Source organism: Tenrec ecaudatus, chromosome 10 (genome assembly GCF_050624435.1).
Source record: "Tenrec ecaudatus isolate mTenEca1 chromosome 10, mTenEca1.hap1, whole genome shotgun sequence".
Taxonomy (NCBI): domain Eukaryota; kingdom Metazoa; phylum Chordata; class Mammalia; order Afrosoricida; family Tenrecidae; genus Tenrec; species Tenrec ecaudatus.
The window spans coordinates 89,132,425-89,150,386 of record NC_134539.1 but is presented as its reverse complement, the minus strand read 5'-3'; the positions used below and the strand labels follow the sequence as shown (position 1 = coordinate 89,150,386).

The 17,962-nt window shown below is 43.9% G+C and overlaps 1 protein-coding gene across 1 annotated transcript in view; it reads left to right on the top strand.

The window, feature by feature from the left end:
• Positions 1 to 3,277: 3,277 nt before the first annotated feature.
• The window catches only part of ZNF25 (zinc finger protein 25), a 33,618-nt gene continuing 18,933 nt past the window's right edge, over positions 3,278 to 17,962 (top strand). Inside the window, exons 1-2 of the mRNA XM_075560984.1 lie at positions 3,278 to 3,375; positions 6,257 to 6,374. Coding sequence (XP_075417099.1) covers positions 6,360 to 6,374 — 15 coding nt within the window. The 5' untranslated portion in view covers positions 3,278 to 3,375; positions 6,257 to 6,359. The remainder of the gene's footprint in view (positions 3,376 to 6,256; positions 6,375 to 17,962) is intronic.

Below are 17,962 nucleotides of genomic sequence, written 5' to 3'. Positions count from 1 at the left end.
GGTTACTGGGACTTCAGACTCTGTCCTTTCAAGGCACACAGCATCCTTCATTGCTCACAGCAGAAGGATTCGATGTGAAAATCACACTAAGCGAATTGGGCTTGCCCTCACGCTCACTTGTAGCAGATTTAAAGAACTGGCGTACTCCCTTAGACTGAAGACTGACAGGCCCTAGTGTGAGAAGCCGGCGACTGTTATCGTAAGGTTATGGAGTTGGTGGTCATTGGACTTTTGTTTGGATCTCTTGCTTTGAGGGTGTCCATGAGTGGTGGCCCAGACCTACCATATATTTACTATTTTAATGCTCTCCTTGCTTTCTGATGACATGTCTTCATCTGGCAGGCATGGCTCTGCCTCTGTGAATGAATTATTGAAAGTTTTGCCCTATCACCAACCCCTATTGTTTGTGTTAAAAGTGTCTAGTCACTTGAGAGTTTAATCTGTACAAGTCAACAATTCAGATATTTCATTGTGAAGAGCTGACCTATACATGTATAATTTCCTTTTCTCGACAGTGATTTAAATTCTGTACCGTTGGTTAAATTAATGACACTGTCAATAAAACTACCTTATGCCCCAGGGAAATTATTTATAATGTCCTCTATCATAAAATGATACTGACATCTCTAAAGTGAACCAGAGACAAATATGTCTACATGGAAGAAGTCCACACACCAGCCTGTGTGACCCAAGGATTATAAATAATAAAATCCAAGTCCAAAGGAGGGAGCAGTACCAGAGCTTAAATTCTGAACACGTGTGGGACACTGAGAACCTAAAGGAAGTGTGCTTACCCTGCTCCCAGCACGCGTGACCACAGGGCTTGGCATGCCATTCCTAGCATGGAGCACGCCTCCACAGTCTGAAATATGCCTCCATACACAATAATCCAGGAAGGAAGTTTCTCCACAACACATCCATCCCGCCATCAATGTTAAATAAAGTTGTCAGGTACGCAGTTAAAAGTACACTTATAACGAAGAGCATTTGCATCCCTTGTCGCTTATTTTAAGGAGTGTTTGTTCCTCTTGTCCCTTGTGTATTTTGTACTCCCCTTGAAGTATTCTCTCTAAATGCTTGGATTACCAAGACTAGTACATTGCCTATTTGTCGTTTGATGTATATGATTAACGGTTAACGAAAGACTTGCGTGCCTCAAGAGCTATAAAAAACCTTTGTTGAATAAACTCTGGGCTTGTCTTCCTCTTCTCACTTCTGAGAATGGAGTTGAGTTCCCGCGCCCCACTTTCTGTCTTCTTTGCCTACTTTGATTGCACAGGTCGCTCCACAGGACCATTCTAATGTGGGGCCGGGCCCCACACATGTGGTGTGCGCAAGGTTATGGAGACAACGGAAGCCCAAAATCCATTTGCAGGGTCCCCGCATGAGTGAAGCCTCCGGTGAAGTCCCTCTGACCACAGTCCAAGGATGCGGAAAACTGCTGTCAAACAAAGGGTATTGTGAAGCTGATTATGGCTAATGTAGTTAGGTTAGATGCCACATCTTATCATGTGATCTCCCTTTTAACCCATTTGTTTTCATTTTTAATGTTTTCTCTCTTTTTGAATTTTGTGTTTCTCCATTTTGTCATTGTCGGTGGGCTTTGGTTGTTTGCTTGTGTTTTGTGTAATTTTCTGTACCAAGATAGGTCAATCAATACAGACAGTAACTGGATTAATAATTACCTAGGGGCACACTGGGGGAGGTTTGGGGGTATGGGGAGCTAATGAGAAAAATGTGTTTTGAAATTGTGGTGATAATTGCACATGAATTATATGCCAATGAAACTATTTTAAAAATCATTTTCTAAAAGAGAAAAAAACAACCTATCACACTACGAATGTTTCTTTTCCTGTGAAACCCTTTTCTTGACTTTTTTCAATAGTGGACTCATACAATCTTTATCCTTTTGTGATTGACTAATTTAACTCTGCCCATTGTTCTCCCGTTTCATCCATGCTATGAATTGTTTCACATATTCACTGTTATTCTTTTACGTTGCGTAGGATCCCACTGTACATGTATTCCGTAGTTTATCCATTCTTCCACTGGTGAGCACGTTTAGATCTTTCCCTATTGTAAACAATGCTGCAATGAACATGGATTTGCAAGTATTTATTCGTATCATGGCTCTTCTATCCCTATGATTTATGCTACACAGAAGGATTGCTAGATCATATGGTATTTCTCTAAAATTTTAAGGACGCATCAGAACATTTTGTGGATTGCCTGTGACATACATCGCACTCTGGTAAAATCTTTATGGGAAAATACTACCATTTCATTCTTTTCTATGAGCAGACTTTCTGGGTTAGAATGTTAATTTTTATTTCCCCAACACCTCCCACTCATAAAACTAGCATTTATGTATCTTTTTCATATATATATGGATTCTACATGTTGATTTTATTATGAAAATCAAAGTTTTGTAACTTTAGAATAGGAATTCATTTCTATTGTCGGCACAAGAGTGAATTGATGTCATAAAGTTACTGACCAGGGAAGAGAATCAGTACATATTCTTTGTGAAATGGATATTTTATTCCACGATCAAACGTGTAAAAACCTCAGAAGTATACATTTAACATCAATCGCCACCGCCCCCCCTTCTTTTTCAGTTTGAGAAGTGTTGTGTGTGACACACGTCTTCGCATTTCAGATTAAATGCGTTAGAATTCTATGTTGCTGCCGGTGTCAGGTATCCCTTGCACGCAGTTCTGAAAGCTGCGGTTCCTGAGACAGTCAGCGGTTATAAGCGTCGTATGGAGGGCACTGCTGGATTTCGTGCATTACGTAAATAGCCCATCTCGCCTCTGGACTGGTCACGTGCTGAGCTGCAACCACAAGGTCTCCAGTTGGAAATCATGGTTGAACCTGTCCTGAGTAACTATGAGTCTGCATGGACTGGGAAGCAGCGAGTTTGCTTTGTTCTTGAGCTCCATCTCACGGGCTCCTGGTAGCTTCCTGTCCTCAGCCCCTGGGTGTGGGTAGGGCCCCCTATAATCCAGTATCACTGTGCTGGATGCGAGGACCAGGCTTTCAGTGGACCCCCGCAGGACGCCTCCAAACTGCACATTTCCAGGGGGGTAAAAAAGCTCCTCTCCTGCCACTAAAAGCCCCCCTCCTCCCGCCACCCCCACTAGACGTCATGCAAATTGGGTGGCCGCCAAGCCGGCCAGCACACGTAGTTCCGCAGTGGGTGGCCAAGCAGTGTGCGCCTGTGCGGCCGGGCGCCGCGTCCCTCGCCGGTCCTCTCCGGAGCAGCAGGAGGGGGCGGGCCCTGGAAGCTTCTGGTGGCTGTGACGTCACTCGAGGGAGGGGCCCGGACGCCGAGCCCGCCGGCAGCCCAGGCAGAGCCCAGCCCGGCTCCTGCAGGTGTGTCAAAGGTCACGCTCCGGATGTGGGGCGCGGGGCGCGGGGGGTCTCCGCGGGGGGGCGGAGTCAGAGACCCCGGCTGTCCCCGCCTTCCGTCTGGGCGCCGGCGGGACCCTCGGAGACGCCCCCGGGGGAGCGGGGTGGGGGTGGGGGGCAGGGAAAGGGTTCCGAGGGTCCAGCTGTCCGGCGCCCGGGTGCCTTCCCAGCAGCGGTTTGGCGGCTCGTAGGCGAGGCGGCCCGAGGGAAGCTGCCGGCGCGGGGAGAGCGAAGCGGGCTCCGCGGAGCGGCTGCGGGGACCGGACCCGCCACGTAGGGCCGCGTGTCCGCTCGGGACGGGCCCGGACGCGGGGGACGCGGGTTCGCCTCCCGGGCCGGGAAGTGCGCACCTCCTCGCGGGGCGCTCCGAGACGCATCTCGGAAAGGGGGTTTAGGATTAGCCGACGGGTCCCCGTCGTTTGCCCCGCGGCTTGGCTTTCTGTCTGGACTAGTGTAGCGCTGAAGACGTATGACCGGGATGAAATAAAGGCGAGCTGTTTCCATCATCACAACGCATGCTGCTCTTCATTTTTCCCATCCTGGGATCGCGCACCCACCCTTCCGCTCTGCATGTAACATCTTCATTGCCATGAATTAAAAAATTCGGGGAGATGATGGTTCGTATTCCGGTCCCTGGCTGCGCGGCCCCGCTGACGGTGAAGTGCGCAGGGCTTGACAGGCGACAGGTTGGCGACTTAACCCCTTCGCTCCCGACGCGTCCCCGCGCTGGGTGTTTAACCACTTCACCGCCAGCGTCGTTCCCAAAGAGTCAGTGCCCCCAAACGAGGCCAACTTAGGGTGACCCTGCGGGGACCGTAGATCAGACTTCTCCATCGGGTTTTTGAGACTAGGCATGTTTTATGGGAGCAGACAGACTTATTTTTCTCTGCCACAATGGCTGGTGGGCTTGAAGCGCATCACGGACCTTCCGATTAGTAGCCCAGCGCTCCCCCTGCCGCCGTGCTATCAAGGGCCCCTCTAGGGCACACTGATCCTTCGCAGCGGTTCTGCTTTGTCGGCTGGGTCGCCATGGGCAGACTTGAGGTCCACAACAGTACATAAGTGAGTTAAGATTTAGATTGTCATTTGCGTCATGCTCGTCCCCATACTAAAATCCAGCCTTAGGTTGTATTTAGCACAATATTTGTTCCTGATGCTTATCAGAACACAATTGGGCGTTATCTTAACATGTTACCATCCTGTTAACAAATATTCTTGGACAATCCTCATAATCCCTGGGCCAGAGGGGTAAGCACATCCTTTATGCATCTTCTAACCTGTCTGACTCCTCAGAGAACATGGAAATTGAAACCTAAAGTTGAAACCTCAGTTTTAAGGTTTCTGGAGAAACTGGAACCAGAATTGAGATTAGTCGTTTAGAGCAGGGGGGAAAGAACAGAGGTTTAAAAGCAGGAAACTGCGATTCATTTAATGCTTCATATTATGACAGTCATATACGCCTCTGTTTGGATGATGATCTCAGAGCTTACTGAGGACGTGCGTAACTAAGGACGTGGCTTCTGCGGCATATGAGAAGCGCCTCAGAATGATGGCTTCTGGTTGCCTTTTCCATATCTGTGTATATATCTGATTTGGGATTATGGTGCTCACTTATATTTTAGCTGCAATTGAGTTTCTGCCGATGTCAAAAGACCAAATGGCCATATCAGAGTTCCTCAAGGTCTAATTAAAATTTACATTTAAAAAATATTAAGAACTAGAACAAATTTAAACAGATCATAATGGAGATGAAATGATAGGCTGCTAAATCTTAACCTAACTGCATCTACAACAATCCACTTTCCAATACATCCTGCATGTTAGCAAGTCTATTTTCTGCTTTCTTTTCTATTAAAGTTTTCATCTGTCTTACTTTGTTATTCTTATTAGCTATTAATTGTTGTTTGTTTTTTAATGTTTTTCTATTTATGAAATCCAGAATAGGTAAATCTATAGAGACGGTAACTGGATTAATGGCTCCTTCGGGTGTGGCAGGGAAGGTTGTGGGGATTTCATGGGAGCTAATAATGATGGGGACAAGATTGAAGAAATGGCCTGAAACTGATTGTGATAATTTCACAGTTCTTGATGTGATTGAACGATTGTAGGAGATGTGAATTATATGCTAATAAAACTGTTGGGGGAAATTTCACATGAAGCCTATGGGGAGGGTCCCGGGAACAGTGAGTCTGAGGACACTGTGTGGGATTTGTGTCTCTAAGTGAATGTTTATCCAATGAAAGTGGTACTTGGAGGCTTATTCAAGATTATCTAATTCTGCCTCATCCTAAATATAATACACTAGAAACCAATACACTGCCTAGGCTTCCTAGCCTAGGGGAGAGCCAAAATCTTCAGGTCCTCTCTATTTAAATCAAAACAGGATTTTGGGGAAAGTGATTTTGAGAAGGAAAAGAAAATTTCACTTTGAAAGCTTACAAAACGTAGTGGGGTCTATAAGGTTAATAGGAAAAATTGTTATGATGTAAATTAAACATTCATATCAATAAATATTTCTCTTCAACAGCACTTTCAATGCTGGCTTAAGATTCCACTCTTGTAGATATTCGACACTTTGCCTAACTAAGGTGCTATTTTTGGTGCTTAAGGTTTGGCTTATTATTTTGTATTATTCAGTAAACAATCATATACTTTTCAAAACAACCAATAGGAAAGAAATGTTTCCTTATTCAATGAAAACGTCTCCTGTTCATCAGTAGATCAGAGTCACCACTAGCCAGCTGGGTCCTCCTTCCTGGTGCTCCTTCCTGTTTCCTTGGATGGATCAAAGGAACATTTTTCCCAGAAGAAATCTTGTACTAAAATATATGGAAATTTCTCACAGGTGATTCCTGGAACTGCAAAATAAGATCTTTTATGACGTGTGCCTTCCAACTTCCCCTGCTCTGGTTTCATAATTTGTAGCCCTTTCCGAGAGTAGCAGAAAAATGAGCAAACCCCAGGTAAGTTGTTTATTTAGCTCCTCCTTTGGTTCATTGTGTGTGTGTGTGTGTGTTTAATTAAAAAAACATATTAAACTAGGCATCGGGCCAGTAACCACAATGCCAGCAACGTAGCAGCCACTCCTCAGGAGAAAGATGAGACTGTCGGCCCCCGTGAAGATCGACAGTCTCAGTAACCTTGGGGGGATCAGTTGTACTCTGCACTACAAGTCACTGTTTGTCACTTTTTAATGTTAAACTAGAAGAGTAGAAATGGCCAAATATCAACTGGGGTGGGGCAGGGGCCGTTCTCAGCATGTAGTCTGTAGGATCCTTTGGAGCCCTCAAACCCTTTCAGGGGGTCTGTGAGATCAAACTTACTACAAATATGAACGTGGGACCAGTGAGTGCCTGGGGCACAACAGTTAAATGCTCAGCCGTAACCAAAAGTGTGGCTGTTGGAACACACCCAGCAGCTCTGTTGGCGAGAGACCTGGTCATTGCTGCCAGAAAGAATGTAGCCCTGAGAACCCCTGCCCCCCCCCCCCCGTCACATGGGGTCGCTATGGGCCAGAATTCACTCCGCAGCACACAGCAAGATGGTGGTTGGCCTTTTTCACCGCCTGTTTTGCCCAATCAAAACAGTATCACCAAACGGTAAATGTATCCTTCTGCAACGTATTCACACTAAGAAATCGTTAGTTTCATTGAAAGACATCCTTGATAAAGCAGTAAAAATGGGTTCATTTTTCCTTTAGTACATATATTTTTAATATTCAATGTAAGTACATGGGGAATTCACATAAAGTACTTCTGTTGCATTCTCAAATATGATGATGGTTATCTTCGACTTGTGAATAACCTTAATTTTATCGTGGACTCCATTTCTTCTGTGAAAGAATATCCAGAAAACAAACGATGGCTATATAAATGTGAGTATTTAACAAATATTTCCTCAAAAATGAAGTGATCTGTCATGTCAAAGAAGAAGAATATTAGTGTTTGTTCTCAGGGTTGAAATTTGAGCTTTCAAGTGAGTATTAGTTTGGGAAATCCTGTATTCTCTATTGTGAATTTGTCAGCTTCCTAATAGTTACACTTATTTGTTGAAATTAGTGAAAATATTAGGTAATTTTTTTACACAGAGTGATACTGAGTAGAAGAAATGGGGAATGAGTTGATCGGGGAATTAGGATGACTTAGATCAATCTGCACTTACTTTCAGTCTTCACAGTAGTGACACGTGCTTCATACAATATAGTATATCATTGCTGATGTCATAATACTAGTAGGAAAAACAAGGAGCAGATTTATAAAGACACTGATACTAAAAGTAATCATAATGAAAACTAAAAATGACAATAACAAAACCTAAAAAAAAAAGAGAGAGAGATCCAGTTTACATCAAAACAGTGGAGCCATTGGAGAGGAACCCTGCTGTAAATCAGGGACAACCTATTTGAAGAAAGACCTAAATTAAGTGGAAGAGCCAAGTGGAACTCTTGGGGAGTGGGGGCAGGGAGGGAGCAGGGAAAGAATGGGGAGCTCACTTTAGCCAACAAGAACAGCGAATATAAACACAGGGCTGTTCTAGAAATAATACTCTGCACACTGAAGCTAAAGAGGAGTGACAGGTGAGAATGGTAAGCACTAAGATTAAAGAGCTAACCCAAAGCAAACCCACTGCCATCAGGTGGATTCTGACACCTAGTGACCCCATCTAGGACTTCCCAGACTGTCAATCTTGACAGTAGCAGGCAACCTCAACTTTCTCCTGCAGAACCTCTGATGGGTTTGAACCATCAACTAGCAGGCTAAATGCCTACCCATAGTTCCACTAGAGCACCTTTAATGAGTTAGACTGTGTAAGGACTTTTAGTCGGCAGAAAAACTTTGAATTTTGGTTATATTTCATTTTTGTTTCAATTGAGCAAACTTTATATAATTATAGAAGTGTAGATAATGCTAAAAACAAAAAAGCTCACTGTCATGAGTGGATTTCAACTCATTGTGACAATGTAGAACAAGGCAGACCTGCCCTTGTGGATTTCCGAGACTGTAACTCTTGATGGGAACAGAACCTCTCACCCTTGTCCTGAGCAGAGAGGGCTTCAAAAAGTTCATGGAAGATACAATTAAAAGGTAGCCGGATTTTCCCACAAACTTTCTGAAGCCCCTCCTATATGTATACTTTAGGGAATACAGTAAATCCCCAGATTGCAAATGTCCTTCAGGAAACTCTCATACTTGCCCTTGAATGTTATGCAAATTTGCCCTCATTTTCAAATGATTGAATCAGCTGTTACTACCAACAAATCATCCTAATCATCTTCACTTGCTGCATATGAAGCTTTTAAATTGTTGAAAAGTCTTCAAGACTTTTCTTGCTCCAAAGTAACTCTGCACTTACCTACAAATTAAAAGACACAACTGGAACAAATAACATTCAGAGAGGGAACTACCTGTCTTGACTTAAGTAGACACAGGTACACCCCCTACCTGGGGCAGGAAGGAACATTACTAGTGCCTGTAGAGCACTAGTACTTCTTCTCAACCACATCGCCACCATAACCCAGAGAAAACCATTCTGAATCTCGCAGTAACCATTTCCTTGCTTTTTCTGTCTTCATATTTGTAAACAAAACAACATATGTGGCAACTAGTTAAGTGCCCAACCATCTGACAGCACTTAATAGAGTCTGTCACATAATTACTTTCCAAAATGTGACTAAAACTGCATCGTGAATTTTCAGTGTGGACATCATGTGTTACTCAAAATCATAGCCTTTCTGCTTAGTGGACAGAAAGGGACTCTGGGAAGAAAGAAAGAAGGGTGCCAGGTTACTTTATAAACACTTGGATGTGTTTATAGCTTTTATGTGAAATTCTAATAAAACATCCGTTCTAGGGATAGCACATGATGTTCTTCCTACCTTTTGTTTCTTACGCTGTATAGTCTGAGACAGCAGATACCACTAGTAAACCTTTTTGTTATTTGAAACTATTTTGAGTCGAGTTGTCACTACTAACACTTGCAAACGTTTGTTTTATGCAGATGCTGAATATTTTTGTTTGGTTCCAGCCATTTTAGCCAAATTAAGATTTCTTTTTTTTGTTTTTACTCCTTCCTAACATCCCTCAACTTCACTTGGCACACATTTCTGTCTTTGGAAAACACCCCTCAGAGTGTTTGTTTGCTGTTGATCTTGCTTGCTTTTTGGCTTAGTGAGTTTTATTGATAGAAAACTCTGTTTTATCTGAAATATTCATGAAGTTTTTGCTGGGCATAGAATTCTTGGTGGATAATACTTATTTTTTAATAAATCATTTTATTGGGGGCTCTTACAGCTCTTATATCAATCTATACAGCAAATACAGCAATTGCATCAAGTACATTTGTACATGTGTTGCCATCATCCTTTTCAAAAACATTTTCTTTCTACTTGAGCCCTTGGTATCAGCTCCTCTTTTTCCCCTCCTTTCCTCCCCCTTTCACCTTCGTGACCCCTTGATAAATTATAAATTATTATCATTATTTTCATATCTTTCACAATCTGCTGTCTCCCTTCACCCACATTTCTGTTGTTACATGGAACATTGTGATCAGTTCCCCCTTTCTCTACCTTCTCCCCCCACCATCTCCCGACCCTCATGGTATCGCTACTCTAATTATTGTTCCTCAGGGGTTTATCTGTCCTGGATTCCATGTGCCAAGAGCTCTTATCTGTACCCATGTTCATGCTCCAGTCTAGTCAGATTTGTAGGGTAGAACAGGGGTCATGGTAGTGGGGGTGGATGGGGAGGAAGCATTAAAAAGCTAGAAGAATGTTGTGTGTTTTGTCAGTGCTATACTGCAACCTGGCTAGCCTGTCCTTTCCTTGTGACCCTTCTGTGAGGGATGCCCAATTGTCTACAGATGGATTTTCTGTCTCCACTTTGAACCCCCTCATTCACATCAATATGATTGTTTCTTTGGGGCCTTCTGATGCCTGATACCTGATCCCATCCGCACCTCATGATCACACAGGTTGGTGTGCTTCTTCCATGTGGGCTTTGTTGCTTCCCTACTAGATGGCCATTTGTTTAACTTCAAGCCTTTAAGACCCCATATACTGTGTCTTCCAATAGCAGGGCACCATCAGCTTTTTTCACCACATATGCTTATGCACCCATTTTGACTTCAGTGATTGTATCAGGAAGGTGAGCATCACAGAATGCCAGGTTACTAGAACAAAGTGTTCTTGCTTTGAGGGAGTATATGACTAGAGACCCAATATCTGTCTGATTCCTTAATACTTAACATAAATATATGTACATAGGCCTATATCCCTATCATTATATACTAATATATTTACACATACTATGTACATATTACATATACATGTGTGTTATATACTAATATATTTACATGTGTACATATGTGCATTATATATTTATACCTATATAAATGTCTTTTGTCTCCTAGGTCTTTCCTTTATTTCCTTTTACTTTCCTCCTGTCCCACTATCATGTTCAACCTTCATTCAGCAATCAGTAATTCCTCTTGGCTACATTTCACTTGATCAAACCCCACCAGGCATTCTACACCCTCCTCACCATCTATTTTAGATCTCTTGTTGTTCCCTTGTCCCTGGGTTTGTTGGCTCCCCACTTCCGTTCCCCTACCTCCCCGGCTCCCCTGCCCTCCCAGAACCTGGGTTCCATTGTTTTCTCCTCAGGATTATTTATCTTGCCTATCTTATATAGATAGATATGAGGGGGGGAAGTGAGAGGGCCTATAAATAGGTCCAGATCTGTCTGCTGACCCTTATGTGTGTTTTCTAAATGAGTCTGATGAGGTGCTTTCTGAGTCTGAAGTCTGTTTTCGTGATTCCTCTGGGACTTGGTTGCTTTGCTCCTCTTGCTGCTCTATTGCGCTCCCTCCCTATTTTGCCCCAGTGTGGGGCTCAGACCGGGCACAATCCCCACACTGTGTCTCCAGTGCTGTCCCTGAAGCTTTTTGGGTAGTGAGGCGACATCGTGTCTTGTGGAGGGGCCAGTCTTACCAGCACTTATCTTTTAAAACCTTGAAATTAATATCACTGTCTTCTAATAAATTCATCTATCAATTTGTCAGACATCTGAGGCAAATTTACTTTTTTTAAAATTTATTTTGCATCCTTCATTAGCATAACTGCCACTTACCCAAGGAACCCTGTGGGTTATGCAGTGAGCTGCTACACCATATGGCCAGCCATTCGATTCTACCAGTTTGCTCCCCGGGAGAACAAGGAGGCCTTTGGCTCCCATAAAGATTTACAGCCTCCAAAACCCACAGAGGCAGTTTGATCAGCCCTATAGGTCTAGAATCACAAAGAGTCTGAATGGACTCAGTGGCGAGTGAGCATACACTTATCTTGCCTCATTAACATTTACAAATTAGAATTCATAGCATGTGGGATAAATTATGTCAGCTCACAAAACGGAGGATAATTATACAATACGGAGAATCATGACCTAGCCAAGTTGACGTGTATGTTGGGGAGACACAATATTTTACAGGTGAAAGTTTGCTGTGAATGAGGCTCCCCTTTGTGGAGGTGGCATCCAACCTCCTCTGACTTCCCCCAAGGGAAGGAGACTCAAACTCAGCATCAGCCCAAGATGGATTCCTATCATGGGGGTCAGATGTGGCTTCCCCTGCCAGCCTCCCTTACCAATTCTGACTCCAACCATCCTTCCCACACCACTCTCCTCCTCTGATGAATTTTATAATCCATGGCAGTAGTCACACAGAACTCACAGAAAATACTTATGATTATGGAGTTTATTATGAAAGTTAATAGGTTACAATTTAGGACCAGAAATGCTCAGGATATAGCATACATTTCTTCAGTCAGGACCATCTGTGCTCAGAGGCATGGTCCTCTCTGGCCCTCAGTTTCTGAGTCATGCATCCCTTTGCTCCCTGCCTTTCTTGGGCAATGTTACAAAGCTCTTTTAGGACTGCCAATAAATGGCCAAAAGGCCTTCCACTCCACCAGTAGCCTCGCTCATAGGCATTCAGAAATAGCTCTGGGTTGTCAAAACTTTTCAACAACCCAGACAAATGTCCCCAAAGCAGTCCACAGGTCAGCCTCCTGCTGAAGAGACTCAGATTTCTCCCCCTGTGGGGTGGAAGGCCCACAGGTCTGTCTCTTGGTGCTATGTCCTCACTGCTGCTGCTTCTCTGGTGTCATAACTCTCTGTCTCCTGGATCAGGGATGTTGGTTCAGTGTTGGGTGTGTGCTTCGGCTCTACTTTTCTGATGGTACTTAGAATCTGCTGTTTCTACTTCTGAAGTGGTTCATTTTATACTTAGAGGGATGATAAAACTGACCAATCCCACATTCTATTTGCATGGTCCCACCCCACATGGTTACTGTAAGGTAAATTTGACGGAAAGCAAGAAAGAAAAGGGGCAAAGACAGAAAATAGTTTTAAAGGTTTATTTCTGAGCTCAACAGGCAAGGTTCACAGGTCCCTAGTTGGGGCCAGAGAAGTTGTATTTTCCGGGTGGGAGGTGAAGAGTTTTATAGGTCTTGGGGAGGGAGTAGCTGGGGGATTTTCCATTGTGATTGGCTGTCTGCAAAGCCGGGACTAAACAACAGTGTTCAGTGTTATCTGCAACGGTTAACCTCCTGCATCTGGGCTTGGAAGGCCACCGAAGGGGAGGAGGAGGCTTGGTTGTTGGCAATGTCCTTGGAGTGTTTTTCACTCGCCCAGGGCATTTTTCCTCTTGCTCACCTGCCAACTGTTTCTACTTAACAGTGAATGTGCACCTTAGTTACACTATTAGCAAATGACCCAGTCCCTCCAGTGTGCCTCAAAGGCCTCCCATTTGCACAGTCCTACCCAATTGTTTGATAGGAATTAGAAACTAAAAGAGTCATATCAAGTAATTCTATACTGCAGTACTTAGCCCCTCCACTATTCTCTAGTAATCATTGATAATTTATCATTTAGCCATTTCAAAACTGCTGTGCAATTTAAACTGGATAGTTGGTCATATTTTGAGATTGCTTTCTTTCATTTAGTATGATACATTTAAGATGTGTTCACGTGTTGCATTTATCAGTAATTTGTTCTTTTCTATGGTTACGTATTCAATTGCATAGACATACTTCATTTATTTGTCCTTTTACTAATTGAAAGACATTTGGGTTGATTCCAGTATTTTGGTATTAGCAGAATTGCTACAAGCATTCATATATTGATTGATTGTCAGCCCTTCCTTGAAAAAATACCTGAGTATCTTGCTGGATCATATGGTAGTTATTCTTCAACTTTATAAGAAACTGACAGACTGCTTTCCAGAATAGCTCTTCTCACTGTTACCACTTCTGCTGAATCGACTGCAGCTCCGAGCACCTTATATGTAATAGAGAGAACCCTCTTGCTCCTTTGCCGTCTTCAGAACTGTTGCTGTTTTTTAATCCATTGATATAATGTGTCTTCCAACTGGTAGGGGGGCCTTGGGGAGGCTCATGTTTTAACATTTGTATCAGATGGTATTCTGTCATTAACTGCAAGCCTCCTCCCTATTGACTGATTTTGAGAAGTAGATTGCCAGGCCTTTCTTCTTCGTTTGCCTTTGTTTAGAAGATCCCCTGCAACCCATCACCATGGATGAACCTGGGTGAAATGGGCCTAGCAGTCATAGTATCAGAACCTGAGGTGAAAGTCCACCTTTTTTTTTAACACCAATTCTGACACCCACCATTCTTCCCACAGCGCTCTCCATTTCTCCTCTGAGTTCATCGATCCATTTCCATGGCCACCCAGAGCTCAGAGCATATGCACAACTGAGTGGTTTATTAAAGTAACGGGGCAGGATTGGCAGCCTGCGGCTCAGGATCTGGATCAGTCAGCAAAGTCTGTCTTCCCTGCAGGACAGCTCGCTCGGCTCCTCCGGGACATGCAGGCCTCCTCACCCTGAGGAAAACCTCTGGGTGACCCCGCAAGACAAGCTCCTCCTAGCCTTGTCTGTAACCACTCACTCTGCCACTGGGCGCCTTCTAAGGCGGGTTAGCACCTGCAGTGGTACAGCACTTGTCTTAGGTTACAGCTCAGTAAGTTCCTCTCTCTGCCCTTCTCCTCCCGCTCCTCCTCGCTTCTTTTCTCTCCCCCTCCTCTTTTTTCTTTCTTTTATTTTTTCTTCCTGTTTTCCGTCAGAAATGCCTCCTCAATTTCAAAGCATGGTCCATCCCAGTAGACACTTAATTTGTATAGTAAGCCATAGCCATCTCTTTTTATTTTAATAGTCTGTTGACCAATCCCTGCATACCAGTCAAAGGTATATACCAGTATATACCAGTCACAGGGCAAGTTGCAGCCAAAACCAGAGAAAAAGTATCAAACCACAACTTCAGTCGGCCTTAGCCAGGAAAGGTAGGTCAACTTGGACAAAAGTAATAAACCATAGAGCAAAGATAGCTAGCTCTTCAGGGTGTAGGGGGACAATCTCTCAAGAATTTTTTTTTGTTTAAACTAAGACAACAAGCCACATAGAGAAACTTACTCTACCACATCCTGGTATTTGAAATATGAGCAGCATCACTTCCAGTACAATAGCAACAAGCAAGCCACCAAGGTGTGACAAACTGACAGGGGACACTGTCAGAGGGGGTTTGAGGCTTTGTTTCTGTGCTTGCATGTTTTTCAGCCATGCTGGTAAATGTGCTGTGGTATCTATCTCATTTGTGGTTTAAATTTTCACTCCCATAATAACTAACCATATCGAACATCTATGAAGTAAGAGTTGAGGTTGATTTTTTTCTCACGTGGATACCCGTTTATCTCAGTCCCACTGATAATATACATATTTTCGTATATATGAGGGGGAGTTAAAATGTTGCTATGAATAACTAGAAAGATTTATTAAACAAAAATATGAAAATTGTATGTTATTGTTTTGCAACCTATCCTCTAATGTTTCCCAAAATGGGCAATAACATCCCCTGGGGATGCTTGAACAATCCAAGGTGGTGCAAAACAGCAAACACCTCTACTTTATCCGGAATTATAGGCTATTGTACCAAACTTTTTAATTTCCAAGGAGAACTCAGTAATTTTTTTTCTCTGAAAAGAGGGCAGTGGGCCAAGTGAGTTTGGGAGTCTGTGGTCTGTAACTTGTGAAGGTGTTGTTTCTATTGAATGCTTCCCCCAAAGATTTGTGCTCTTCAATTTACACCCCTTAAAAGTGAAGTTTGTGCATCTTAAAGAGACTCGAGTCATGTTCCTTTTAAATATTCCCAGAGAAATAAAAAGACGTCTGAAGGGGCAAGATCAGGGCTATTGGGTGGACAGGGTAAGGTTTCTCACAGGAGAGTCCTTGAAGGCCTCAAAGAATATGCAGGTGTCTTGTTGTGATAAGAAGTAATTGCTCTGTAACTTTTCTGAATTTTTTTCCCAAAAATGAGTTTATGTTTTCTTAAAGTCTCAACATAATAAGTAATCCTTGTATGTCCTTATAGAAAACATATCTGTGGGGTACCAGCCCCTACAATCGAATGGATCCAAGGGGCGGTTGTGTAATTGAAGGATAAAATTAAAGAGACATCAGACAAGATAAAACATAAAGGTACTCATCTCAGGGACCACCATGACTTCAGGAGCCAGGTCTGGCAGGCAGAGAAAGAATATATTTTCAAGCAACACTTATGTATACTCGCGGTGGGGAGTGGAGAGTTTTGCAAGCCCACCCACCCAATGACAGGTAACCACATACTTAACAAAGTGGGCTGTGCCCTAACCTATAGGTCCCTCAGTACATTGGAGGAGTAACCTAACGCCAGTGCCTGCGGCAGGTAGTGGGAGTGGCTGTCCTCAGAGCCTCTTGAAGTTAAAGCTGCCTGGGGCTACAGAGCAATCAGCCAGGTGTTAGGAGGTAACTAAGGTAGCACTACTGTCGGAGGATATAGTGGGGAAGAGTATTCAATATGCGACTGTGATTGGGACTCACCTCCAACTCACAAGGGTGAAGGGCTTCCCCACCCCAGAAACCCAGCCTGCCCAGCTTCTTAATATAGGAGAATAAAGAATTTATCTGTGTACACTCTCTTTCCATTCTCTGCTTCCCACACATATCAATATTACATGTTCAGTGAATAACATTAATTGGTGTGTAGTTACTCAACCACGCATTACCAGAATAAACTTCAATTAATCATAATACATGAAAAGACTTCAAAAGTTCATGGGAAAACTCCATGATCTTTTAACTTTATTTTTCCACACACTTTTTGAAGCACCTTCATCATCCTTTCATGTGTATCGCTCAATTGGATTTACTGAGGATTTTTGTTTGATACTAGCTTTTGTGTCATGAAAGAATTTACCGTGTATACTCATGTGTAAGCCAAGTCTTTTAGTACATTTTAATGCAGTTTTTACGGTAAAATTAGGTGCCTCGGCTTATACTCAAGTATATACAGTAAATGTTTCCATTTTACTTTCCTGTCATAGGTCTGATGGGTAAGGAATCTGGAGGGTTTTTAAAGGCTGTAATGTCTCTCTCTTCCCCTCTGTGGAATAGAACACACACAAGGCAAAGCCTGCTACATACTGCAGCACTGCCGTCTCATCAGAGTAAACCCTGCTCCTCCTCCTCCTCCTCCTTCTCCTCCTCCTCCTCCTCCTAGTCCCCCTCCTCCTCCTCCATCTCCTCCTCCTCCTCCTCCTCCATCTCCTCCTCCTCCTCCTCTTCCATCTCCTCCTCCTCCTCCTCCTCCTCCATCTCCTCCTCCTTCTCCTCCTCCTCCTCCCTCTCCTCCTCCTCCTCCTCCATCTCCTCCTTCTCCTCCTCCTCCATCTCCTCCTCCTCCTTCTCCTCCTCCTCCTCCTCCTAGTCCCCCTCCTCCTCCTCCATCTCCTCCTCCTCCTCCTTCTCCTCCTCCTCCTCCTCCTAGTCCCCCTCCTCCTCCTCCATCTCCTCCTCCTCCTCCTCCATCTCCACCTCCTTCTCCTCCTCCTCCTCCATCTCCTCCTTCTCCTCCTCCTCCATCTCCTCCTTCTCCTCCTCCTCCATCTCCTCCTCCTCCATCTCCTCCTCCTCCATCTCCTCCTTCTCCTCCTCCTCCTCCTGTTCCTCTTCCTTTTTGCCTTTTCCCCCCACGATCCTCCCTTCTTACCTCCCTGCCCCTTTCTTCCTTGAGCCCCCCTGGTTTTGTCCTTTATAACGTGTCATGAAATATGTATCGTTATGACATTAACTGAGTCGAGCATAATGTTCTCCAGTTCTGTCCGTGGCATGAGGTGTTTGACAGATTTGTCGTTGTTTTTAAGGATGCATGGCATTCCATCGTGTGTATGCATCGGAGTTTATCCATCCTTTCCTCCCCAGGTGGGGTTTTCAATTGTTTCTTTTTGCTATTGTAGAAATTGCTGCCTTAAACATGGGTGTGCAGGTGCCTGCTCCTGCCTTGTTGTTTATTTCTTTAGGGTCTGTACCAAGTAGAGAGATTGCAGCCATGAGGTCTTTGCATTGCATTTCCTGAAGGACGTGCCACACTGCTTTCTATAGTGGTGGTGCAGTTCTGCAACCCCACCAGTCATGCAGCCTGTAATCTTATCGGCTGCATTTGTTATTT